The sequence below is a fragment of the Crocodylus porosus genome, unplaced genomic scaffold, assembly GCF_001723895.1.
Source record: "Crocodylus porosus isolate Cpor-Errol unplaced genomic scaffold, CroPor_comp1, whole genome shotgun sequence".
Classification (NCBI taxonomy): domain Eukaryota; kingdom Metazoa; phylum Chordata; order Crocodylia; family Crocodylidae; genus Crocodylus; species Crocodylus porosus.
In genome coordinates, this window is record NW_017728907.1 from 33,096,338 (window position 1) to 33,108,678 (window position 12,341).

At 43.1% G+C, this 12,341-nt stretch overlaps 1 protein-coding gene across 1 annotated transcript in view; it reads left to right on the top strand.

Annotated features, from left to right (window-relative positions):
- Positions 1 to 12,341, top strand: part of ABCA4 (ATP binding cassette subfamily A member 4) — a 117,135-nt gene that overhangs the window by 101,452 nt on the left and 3,342 nt on the right. Inside the window, exons 40-48 of the mRNA XM_019531082.1 lie at positions 416 to 539; positions 1,441 to 1,570; positions 3,523 to 3,643; positions 4,544 to 4,606; positions 4,718 to 4,824; positions 6,016 to 6,157; positions 6,530 to 6,664; positions 11,673 to 11,776; positions 11,876 to 11,968. Coding sequence (XP_019386627.1) covers positions 416 to 539; positions 1,441 to 1,570; positions 3,523 to 3,643; positions 4,544 to 4,606; positions 4,718 to 4,824; positions 6,016 to 6,157; positions 6,530 to 6,664; positions 11,673 to 11,776; positions 11,876 to 11,968 — 1,019 coding nt within the window. The remainder of the gene's footprint in view (positions 1 to 415; positions 540 to 1,440; positions 1,571 to 3,522; positions 3,644 to 4,543; positions 4,607 to 4,717; positions 4,825 to 6,015; positions 6,158 to 6,529; positions 6,665 to 11,672; positions 11,777 to 11,875; positions 11,969 to 12,341) is intronic.

A 12,341-nucleotide genomic window follows, 5' to 3' on the forward strand; every position in this document is an offset into this window, starting at 1 on the left:
CCCTGAGACATTCTTTCCAAGATCTTCTCCTGGCCCTTTTGGTAGTTACAGACCAGGCATCATATAAGATCTGAACAAATGAGAAAAAAAATTCTATTCAAGAAATAGAATATATGCTGATAGAGCCAGAGTTGCATATCACATCACATACACTACATTTTATAATATTTCTCTGTGCTTGCTGGCATATTTTTTACATATAGATTCCTAGTATTTTGTTTCAATTGCCACAGTTGCCCCTGTTACAAACTGAATTCTCAATTCTCTGTTGGTATGGAGACTGGTAAAATACTTCTGCGTTGTGAAAAAGGAGACCTAATTTCACTGAAATTACAGGGAACTTTCATTCCCTTATGTTTTCTTAAAGAAAATGCTCTGAGATGTCTGGATTTGCTTTTGTTTCCATATGTTACAGTCTTTGCTGAAATTCAATAACAAATTGAAAAACTTGCTGCTGATCTTCCCACATTTTTGCCTGGGAAGGGGACTTATTGACCTAGCCATGAACCAAGCAGTGACTGACGTATACGCCAGGTTTGGTAAGTAATAGCCAGTAACCACGATGAAATTCTTGGAGAGCAACCCTGGGTACTTCCATACCAGGACAGAGATATATTAGCAGTGTTGACTCAGAAGATTAGTGACTTCCCAGTTTTCACAAGGGGTATTAAGAATGGTGAGAGTGAAAGTTCAACTGTTTTAAGGTGTGTGCAGTACCCTGAACTAGTTGCAAGCGCTAGGATCATCCACACCAGTCTCCTGTATCCAAATTAATTTAATCTGTACCAGTTTTCTGCTTCATTTTCTGCCCTTTTAGGAGACAGGTATTTGAAATAAGATATTAACATTCTCTTATCAGACTGCAGGGTGTAGAAGGCTGCTGTCGATACTAACTAATAATATCTCCTTTCCCTTTCCCTTTCTGGGCAACCTTGGGCCCTTGGACAGTCACAGCTGGGATATATTTTGGCAGTATTCCATGTCAGCCTGCTATTTTGATAACCCTATGTCCATTTTAAAAGTGGCTGCCTTTCTTAAAATACCTCTTTTCTACTTGGTCCTGGGGCTGCCCTGGATAAAAGGGAATGTCTTGCTGAAAAGGTAGTGACACATCAACAGAAGGTCATTAATTTGCCTTCAGAAAGAAAATCTTACTTCTAAAATACCCCCTGAAGATGTCTGCTTATGATCTACAAATGGCCATATATTAATGGAGACGTCATTTACTTTCACCCAATACGAGTGCCTAGAGTTAAAAGAGCTAAGTTTGGTTATGTATTTCCAATAAGAAGCTCTATCAGGGGACTTTGAAAAAGTGCCTGGTCATGATCATATAAATTACAGATTTGCATCCTAAGCCATTACACTAATGGGTTTTGCTCTCAGGAACAATGGTTTGGGCAATAATTCACCTACTTTTCTGGTGGTTTCACTCCAAAGGTGAGGAGCGTGTCTCGAATCCATTCCAGTGGGACTTTATTGGAAAGAATTTGTTTGCCATGGCAGTGGAAGGGATTGTATACTTTGCTTTCAACCTCTTCATGCAGCATCGTTTTTTCCACACAAGATGGTATGTTTGAAAAATCTTTAACTCAGAAATCTGTATGCAAGTTATTCTATTGACAAAATGACTGCCCCATTATCTGCTGGGGTTGCCTTCTGTCTCTTGAAAGCCTTACATTTGTGATGGGTTTAGCAGCTTCACCCTATTAATTTATTTTGATTTCATCCTAAATCCCCAATACATGGGCCATTTCCCAGGTGTAAATATGCCATTCATGCTCTGACAAGATTTTCAACAAGGATTCCAGTTGGTGCTAGGTCTTTTGTCATGTGGAGTGCTGTCTACCAGGAACCAGGACAACTGGACTGAGTATATCATCTCATTACACAGAGGCCACCAAACAGTTGCCAGCTAGTAAAAGCTTTAATTGAGCAACACGTTTGTTCTTAACCAGTGACAGAGAAGTTCTTTGCTGTGGCAAAACACTCTGGTCCACCCCAGCCCCTGTGTTCCCAGGACTAAGACCTTTACTTACAGAAGTGGAGAATGCAAGTGCAAGAGTGCTGCAGCCAACCTTCCCTTATAAAACCAAAGTCCCATCTCTCCAGTCATGGGAGTTAACTAGTTTATTAACTAGTTGAAAATTAAAGAAATGGCTAACTTTTAACTTTAACTACTTAAATTTTTAAGCTGTCAACTTTTAACTTTAACTAGTTTTAAAAAAGGTTAACTTTAACTTTTTTGAAGTATAACTTAAAAGTTAAAAACAAATGAAATCTGGCATTTTTCCTGACACAGCCACTCTCTAGGACTTGCATGGAATGATATTTCTTTATTGAAACTCTAAGACTTCTTGTTTGAGAGACAGAGAGTAGTGTGCCTTCCTACGAGATATGGTCTCTTAAGAACTACAAGTCCCAGAGTTCCTTAATTCAAACTGGCAGTTTCTGTGCATTTGCAGAAGTCAACAGGGCAGCCAATTGGCTGCAGGACAGGGAACAAGTGAGGATGAAGCAAATGATGACTTTTTAAATTTTAATGACGATCAAAACCCAGGGCCCAAGAAGTTGAGAATTACTTCTCATCTGTGAAAAACTTATCTGAGATGTCACCTACTATAGAAAAGCTATTCATCTGTTATAACACAAGCGTTTCCTCATCTGTCCATGTACAGCAATTGTTTAGTAATGGGGGGCTTAGTTTTGCAAGACAGAAGAGGAAAATTGTCAGATGTAAATTTTGAAATACAGCTTTTGCTGACGTTCAATAAGCATGTTTAAACAGTTTCTGCTATGCAAATGAACATTCGTTTTCTCATTTAAACTGATTTTCTCATTTCAATCTAGTTTTGATTTTCAGACACTTTCATTATTTCTAATTCAGATGTATTTCATACTTTTTTGTTACCTTTTGAGCAATACAATTGTAACAACAGAGGTTTCCTGTGGAAAGAGCTTTCATTTGTCACCTGGCAATGAATAACTCCCTTTTGTTATTCTGGTATACCTATATGATGCATTGACTTTTACAAAGTACTTCACATGGTGAGGGTGAGAAGGATATAACGTTACATAGGTATTGGTAAATTGTTATTCTGAAAACTGTGTGACAAGTAGAACATTGTTTTCAGGCAGAGCAGGATGAGTTCCAAGTAAATTAGTGGGCTTCTGTGAAAAGAAACCCACTCACTGCATTTAAAAATGAAAAATGATGCCAAGAGGCAATTCATCGTGTTTCATGCATTTCTCACAGATCAACTTAACTTTTAACTAATTACTCTCTTTTTAACTTACCTTTTAACTAGTTGAAAGTGGAAATATTTAACTTTTAACTTAACTCAAGTTAATATTATAGGCTGCTAACTTTTAACTAGTTACATTTTTCATAAACTTTTCCCATGACTGCATCTCTCCCGTTAGTCATACTTTCTGGCAGTTGTCTCACTGTGATTTCAGTTTGCTACTGTAACCGTGTCCCATGTAATTCATTCACTCAGTGAATCTCTTGGCTTTCCTTAGGTTTTATTATCCTGTCACAACACCCATTAATGATGAAGATGAGGATGTTGCAGAGGAAAGACAAAGAATTTTGAAAGGAGGAAGCAAAACAGATATCTTAACATTAAAAGAACTGACAAAGGTAATACTTTGCGAATGATAAAGTCTATGTTAGCTTTAGTTGGAAAGTCCTCTGACGGGGAACGGGATGGGACGACTAGTGACAGATTATTGTTCCACAGTGCACATCAACCGGCAGATTAGATGGTTTTAAAACCAAGAAAATTTAGTCATGAAAAAATAGAACATGACTGAGCTAAGCTATCAAAAAGCAAGCTAAAGTCCTTAATATCAGTACAGGAAAGTATACTCTTGATGCTGCTCCCTTCCTTATTTACTGCTTTGCTGAAGTGCCCAAACTCCTTTACCCTCCCACCTTGCCATCCCAAACTAAAATTCTGCCATCTCCCTTAGATTGCACAGCAGTTGTCCATCAGATTCTTCATTTTGGTCTGCTGTTCTTCCATATATAAGTCCTAATCTCCTCTTTAGCTGTCCTCATATTTCTGGACTAAGAAACTCACAGTGTGGTGCTAGCTAATTTCTTTCCAGGGTCTGAACACATCTGAATGATGCTTTCTGCCATTTTCTTCAGCATCCCAAAATCATACCTACCATGTATCTTTGACTGGAAGTTTATTCTTTGGTCTTTATTTCCTTTGCTTCATCTTTTTTGTTCATCAGGGGCTTTCGGTTACAGTAGAGATTCTGAAAACTGGATCCATGTGCCATAGAGATGAAATGACAGGTTAGAGAAAGTGACACATCCAATTTAAGAGTCATTTAAAGTGTAGCTAGTTAAGAGGAAATATTTGATTTGTGGAATGTTTGTACTTTGAATTTTAAATTGTTCTAGGGTTACATTTTATTCTTGTCAAGGCTTTAGAGCTGCCTCATGCCCATTTGACTAAACAGTCACATTCTGAGAATTGTCGCTGCTGTGGGACTCTGAAATAGGAGTTTTATTCTCCTCTCTTTCTAGCTTTATACAACTGGACAAAGACCAGCAGTAGACAGACTCTGCGTGGGCATTCGTCCTGGAGAGGTGGGTTGTTCAATAGCACCAGGACACATTTTGTGGCTGAGTTCAAGTTTCGTAATCCTATTGCTTTCCAAGCTGTAAGTACTGAAGAACGTGATACATTTTATAATTTAGTGCTTTGGCCTTCTGGGAGTGAATGGTGCTGGCAAGACGACAACTTTCAAAATGCTGACTGGGGACACTGATGTGACAACTGGAGATGCTGTGGTGGCTGGCAACAGGTAAGCTCCTTAAGACACTCTGGCAGTCCTGTTCCCACTGGATAAGTGACCACATCACAGAAGCTTTCACTATGTCTGGCACTCAATGGCAGCCCCTGTGGACACTCTTGGCAGACATGAAGGGCCTGGCAATTGTGCACAGTGGAGTAGTTGGCACTGCTGTTGCTCTTGGCTAGGCCCGTTCTGTGGATGAAGAACATCATCCAGAGTCAAGTCAGTTATAAGTAAAGTAGAATGAAATATTATTTGCAGACATAAAAATCAGTTGGAATTTGTACTTCCCAAAACACAGGTGTGGTTTTCACATTTCCTAAAACTGCAGCTTGAATATCTCAGTCTCTTGCTGTGAAGTGTAGAGCTGTTCTTCTACATGTGGAGAGTGACTGTTTCTTATGCATGTTTGGTGTTTAATGTGTTCTGGACTGTAGCTACAAACAGCCAAAAGACAGCAGCAATTCACAGGCAAAGTAAATCAGCTCTTTTATTTCCCTTTCCCACCTCCCTACTACACCCCAAAGCAGTGTCAGCATTGTTTCTTGCTTATCTACTCCCAAAGCTTACATTCCAAGATTAAACTGCCTGATTTGTTACCTAGAAATAAATACCATTAACAAAATAGGATCTGCTGAGTTGCTGCTCAGAGAAGGACTTGTCTTACTTGCCTTCAAGCTGGTTTATACTGTACAATCTAGTTTCAACAGAAAAAGCGGGGGAGAGGAGACTAGTTTACACTCTTATTTGGGCTGAGTGGACTAGAAATGGAATTTATGCACACATGCCAGCCGTAACATGGTGAAGCACCATTGCCCTGGGCAATTGCTGAGCAATTTAACAGTGCATCTCCTTTGGGGGAAGCATTGTTGCCAGTGATATCTTTTATTGGACCAACTGCATAGTTAGAATAGACTTAGACAAGCTTTTGAATGAGATGCATTCTTCATCAGGTTAAGAAAACATATTACTCACCATAATCCTTGCCTTTCACGTAATTCTTGGACCATCGTGGCTACAGCTTCACTCCAGCAGTACCAGAACATGGAAAATCTCAAAATCATCAGATGGAATTAATCTGTAGGCTGGTTTCACTAATGAGGGAGATACTGCCCAGAGAAAACAGACTTTCTGCAAGCTTTCCATTTCTTTCCCAGAGTTATTATTATTGTCACGTTACTTTGTTCATTCTCTCTCCAGTATATTGACCAACATCTCTGACGTCCATCAAAGCATGGGCTACTGCCCTCAGTTTGATGCTATTGATGACCTGCTCACAGGTCGGGAACATCTCCGTCTCTATGCATGCCTGCGAGGAGTCCCAGGAAAGGAAATCGAGAGGGTAAAGGAATCTCTTTTTTGCTAGCTCTTTGGCTTAAATAAATATTTGATATGATTAATTGAAACCCTCCCATGTGTAGGGTCAGAATTTCTGTTCCTGGAAATTTGGGGTGCAGTTCAAGTCATTTGGACAGCTTAGCACATGACTGCACCAGCAGAGGCAAGTATGTGGTCATCTGTGAGGCATGAAGTGGTAGTTCACCCTCCTTTACAAGCAGTTGTGATCATTAATGGAGTCACCTTTGTTCCAACCATAAGATATGTTTACTAAATCACTGTTTCTTCTCTGGCTCTACGAGAAGTGGGAAGCACCAGATCTGCCTGACATTCATTATCTGCTATGTGAAAAAAGAATTAATGCTCTTTCCTACAGGTTGCTGAGTGGGGTATTCAGAAGCTGGGTCTCCACATGTATGCTGACCAGCTGGCAGGCACATACAGTGGTGGCAACAAACGCAAACTTTCCACTGCCATCGCACTGATAGGCTGCCCTCCTCTCATCCTACTAGTAAGTGTCACAGGAAAGTAAATCTGTAATGTTGCAACACAGTATTTCAGAAAGCTCTTCTCCAAATCAGGTATTCTGCCTGTGGTTAATAAAGGGCTGAGCACCTCTGGTAAAGGGCCTACTACTACCCTCAAATCTTGTCAATTTAAATGGCATTGTTAGTTACTTGATTTCACTGCAAACTAGGGAGTTTAACATCCCTTAGGACTGACCACTAAGTAACTACCACAGGAAAGTTCTTCAGTGGAGGACTTCAGCTAAAATTCGGGATCCAATCACCTCTGAATGACATGGAAGTTCAAATCGATACCTCTGCTCACCACAGCTCACCTCTGCTTGTTGTATAGGGAACAAATCAGAGTGTATAACCATTGATTTCAGAGATGACTTTATGAGCAGATATACCTGGTGGAGTAGGCCAGCACTTTTTTAATAGTGCCATCTAATTTATCCATGGAAATAAAAATATGAGTGGAGCATACCTGGAACAGAATTCTGCTTCCCTTTGTGCATCTAAATGGTAGTTTTCTGTGTGTGTAAGTGGTGGTTTTATTACTTATGCACAGGTTGCAATTCTGCTTCCCATGCAGTGTGGATGCTAAGCCTGCATGCATTTGTTGAGCATGCTCAATAAGCTGTGCACTGGTTAATTGTGTAATTACCTTAAGACTAGCTACAAGTGCAAAGTACTTACTTATCACACCATAAAAAGCTCCAACCAGCTATAAAGTTAGATCTCAAAGTGTATGCTAACTTTATAGCTGGTTGCTATCAAGCTTTAATTTTCATGTATATGGGGTGCACTATGCCCAGTATGAAACCCCTAGGCCCTGAGGATCGAGGCAGCCATGATCCCTAGGGGATCAGGGATGTGTGAAGCCCCCAAGCTTGGGAGATCACAGCTACCTGTCCTGGGGTATGTGGGGTGCCTCCACATCTGGGAGCCCCTCATGTCGCATGGCAGGAGGCACGATTGTGTGTATCATGTGTTAGATACCATTGTGCCTTTATCTGCACATGTAGAGGGGTCCTGTGTAAGGTCTATAAGATGTAGGACTGCAACAAGCATTGCAGGAGTACAGTGAAGGGAACTGCGCAAAGACATGGTTCTGTGATACTTTAAAGTGCTGCCTTTCAAGACAAACCTGGATTTTCATTGCAGCTGTTTGTGCAGCTGCAGGGGGTTGGGGTGTGGAGTCCAGTTGGCTGCGCACATGGAAGAGCTACACTCTGAAGAGCACGGCTCAGGACTCCATGCTGCTTAACCTATTCCCTGCTGGCTTCAGAGTGGGCAGTTTGTTCCTTTGGTGGTGCAGCAGCACCACTGGCTGTATGGAGGGGAGGGGGAAAGAAGGGCTGGGTCTTTCCCCAAGAGCAGCACTTGCCTTGGCTCCTGGGTGCCTAGCTTAGGGCTTTGCATTGCTTGCCATACCCCATTTCCCGCTGGCTTTGGTGCAACCAGTTTGCTGTCTTACAACAGCAGCCATGCTGGCCATGTGGAGGGAAAAGGGGAAGAGAGAATGGAACTTTCCGCTGAAGCAGCACATACCCTGTAGGGTTGTGAGAAATTTCAGCAGCCATTCCATTTAGGAGGTTTCATAGTTTCATAGTTGGTAGGGTCGGAAGTGATCTGAGCAGATCATCAAGTCCGACCCCCTGCCATAGCAGGAAAGAATACTGGGGTCAAACAACCCCAGCAAGGTGTTCATCCAGCCTCCTCTTAAAGACCCCCAGGGTAGGAGCCAGCACCACTTCTTCTCTTGGAAGTTGGTTCCAGACTCTAGCCGCCCTGTCTGTGAAGTAGCGCCTCCTGATATCTAACCTAAACCTACCCTCTGCCAGCTTGTGACCACTATTTCTAGTCACTCCTGGTAGTGCTGGGGGGAACAGGGACTTCCCCAGTGACTTCTTGTTGTCCTTGATCCGGGAAGCTAGTCCCAGTTCCATCTCTGCCTTGGCCTTCCTGACTGCCCCCCTGCAGCCCCGAGCAACCGCAGTGTAGTCCTCCCTGGTGATGGCCCCTCCCTTCCAGTGGGTGTATGCCTCCCTTTTAGCTAGGAGACATTTCCGGATGCTTTTGGTGAGTCATGGGGGCTTATGTGCCCTCCTCCTCCCTTTGATCCATGTTGGGATTACCTCCCTTTCAGCTTGGAGGATCGTCTCCTTAAGGGGCGACCACTCTTCTTGGACACCTGGCTCCCCTCCCCTCGGGGACCTCAGTGCTTCCCTGACTATTCTCCTTAGCTCATTGAAGTCCACCCTCCCGAAATCTAGGGCTGCTGCCTTGCTGCCAGCCTTTGCCACCTTGCACTGGATGGTGAATTCCAGCAGGCGATGATCACTGTCGCCCAGGTGGTCGAGCACCAGCAGCCCCCCAAAACACTGAATTCGAATTGAAATGGAAGGCTCCAAAACATCTCTGAAATAAAATGAGGTATCTGAAATGTTTAGGAAATGTTTCAGAAAATTTCAGAGTTTCAGAGCCTGGCTTACAGGGAAACAGCTGTACGCTGTTGACCTGCTGTACGATTTGGCTTCGCAGGGGGCACAGATCCGTGCCAGGGGTCTCCTCACCACCACTGCCCAGCCCACACTGCCCTGGTGACACAGGGCTGCACAGGGTGGGCAGCAGCAATGAGGAGACTCCAGTGCAGATTTCTATTCCCTGTGGAGCCAGGTTGTGCGACAGGGCAGTGTTGGTCCCTGTCGTGCGACCTGGCTCCACAGGGAGCAGACATCCAGGGCAGTTTGGGGTGGGCAGTGGCAGTGAGGAGACCCCCCCATGCGGATCTCTGCCCCCATCCTACCAAGTGCCCGCACGCACCACATTCAGCAAGGCAGTGGTGACCCCCTGTATGAGGGTTTTGAAACCCAAAAGCTTGCTAAGATATATTTCTCCAACTATTCAGTTGGTCTAATAAAAGATATCAGAGGTACCCTCAACTGGTCCATGCTGAGGCCAGGACCCAAAGGGGGAGGTCAAAGAGCCAGGGGCCACCACGAGGAATGCCCAGAGCAAGAGGCTCAGGATTTCGACTGGCCTGAAGGCGGGGCCAGGGCCTAAGGGGGAGCCAAAGGTCCCAGAGAGGGGCCCACAGCTGAAGGGGGTTAAGGATGCAATGTGCGAGGCATGGGCCACAGTGTTAGGGTAGGTACAGAGATGCAGAATGGATGTCACCCCAAGACACCAAATGGGAAGCCTCCTGCCTGGGGAACATCTAGATCAGCTTTCCATCAAGGTGTGACAGGAAAAAGAGGGGCAGGTAGTTGGCCCAGAAACAGGTGGGCGAGCAGCGTCTAACTGACACTGGAAAGGCCCCCTATTCCTGCTGGTTTCATCCCACTCTGCCTACACACACACACACACAAGTGACACAAGTTTTGCTTTCAGCAGCTTGAGGTACAGTTTCACAGAAACACCTGCACCTATCCCCTTGAAACCTGGCAGGCTCCATGGCCTCAGAAGGGGCTACCATGCTTGCTGTTTTCATCCCACTGCACCTTAACACACCCACAAAGTCACACATCACGAGTTTTGCTTTGAACCGTTCGAGGTGCAGTTTCACAGAAACCCCTGCACCTATCTCCTTGAAACATGGCAGGCTTCATGCCCTGAGAAGGGGCTACCATCCCTGCTGTTTTCATCCCGCTCTACCTTAACACACATGACATGAGTTTTGCTTTGAACAGTTTGAGGTATAGTTTCACAAAAAACCCTGCACCTATCTCCTTGAAAATTTTCAGGCTTTATGCCCTTGGATGAGGCTACCATCTCTGCAAGTTTCATCAAAATCAGGCACAAAATGACAAAGTTATAGGCATTTTAGCAATTCCCCATTATAGCCTATGGATGAATCACCAAAACAGCATCAAAACTCTGAAACAAATTTGGCTGAATTGAAATGGAACAGCGATCCAAAACACCAAAAAGAATCACCGTCCCTCCAAAATGGCCAAATCCAAAACCAAATTGAAACATAGCCATGTTGCACAGTCTTGCTCAGCCTATACACACACGCTAATGCATCTTCACTTCAGGGGAATTGAAATCACTACTTGTGTGTAAGTGCCAAAAAATGCCACCACCTGGCTAGAAAACTGTCATTTAGATACACGTAGGGAAATAGAACTAGACCTCTGCTCTTCCCTACCTTGTAGTGATTCTGAAATAAAACATTGTAGCCATTGCTTAAATTACCATGTCATGAATGCTGGGCTCAAGAGGAACACAGGTTACAAGTGCCAGCAAGAATTTAAAACTTTCAATTCAATTACTGCGTAGCGCTTGCCATTAGATCAGCTGGTATCACTGCAGTTTGCCTAATATGAGAGCACTGACAGCTTTCTAATTGCATGTTTGTTTTTGCCCCTTACTGGTTTTTGTGTGTTCCATGTGTGCCTTGTAAAGCAAAGTGTTGAATATTTTTTCACATCTCAGAATAAATGTAAAAGATTCATGTAAAAATTCTTTGCCACAACTCATTACTTTTTGCCACCGGCTGGGCTAACCACTTTATTAAAACTGGCTCCTCAACTGGTGCAGCCCAAATGAAGTCAGTGCCAATTAACGGCAGCCAGAGATGTTAAAATATAAATGGCAGGGTCTGTGTGCTTATTACACACAAGCTTCATAGTGTTTGGAATCTGAATTTGGCTTCTGAATAAGCCCTGTTATTCCCAGGCTCCGTAAGTGCTGAATGTGCCTGGGCACTCCAACAGTCTGCTAGTTGGAGGGAAGGCAGCTATTACAAATACTTACAAAATCAACAGGTAAAATCCTAAACCAGCTGCTTTTGCATTGCTTCTGTCATAGCGTGCACTGCACTAAATTGCTTTCCAATAGCCATACCTCATGCAGAGTGCATTGCATTCCCAACTCTGTTCATTTGTCGCCCTTGCTTTCCAAAAGTAAAAAATAAGTCCATTGTTTAAGAAATCTAAAATTAATGCCCTGGCATGATGCTTTAACCCTGTCATGACTATAATAAAGATTAAAGTGTCTTTTCAGGATGAACCAACTACAGGAATGGATCCTCAGTCCCGACGCCTCCTATGGAACGCCATTGTCAGTGTGATCAAAGAAGGGCGAGCTGTGGTTCTGACGTCACACAGGTAACATGAACCTCCTTTCTTACAATCAGTACTGAGGCCGAGAACTCTTATGGTCTGGCTGGGCTTTAATTTTGACACTCTGTTCTTCTCTTTTACCAGCATGGAAGAATGTGAAGCTCTCTGTACTCGTCTAGCCATAATGGTGAAGGGGACCTTCAAATGCTTGGGCACTATTCAACATCTAAAATACAAGTAAGTTGTTTTGTTTTTATCCCAGGTTGTTAAAGATGTGTCTGGTCTTTTTATGAGGACACACTTCAGTCTTGTATACTATGTGCAGTGGATGGTTTGCAACAATCCCTACTTGTACAACCGTTAGGTAAGACAGGACTGAATTAGACTTGTGTCCCTTAAAATAATTCACTACCCACCTTGTGAAAGTAACTCTTTAATACATAAAATCATTAAGTTAGGCCCCCTAGTCTTCATTTTACTCAAGATGTTACAGACTACTTTGTTACAGCATACTTGGAGTCAAAAGCTTACTACCGCTGCTTGATAGAGTTAGTTGTATGTGTTCATTTTAAATACTCCTGAGTATGTATGTAACTGCTAAAGATAGATT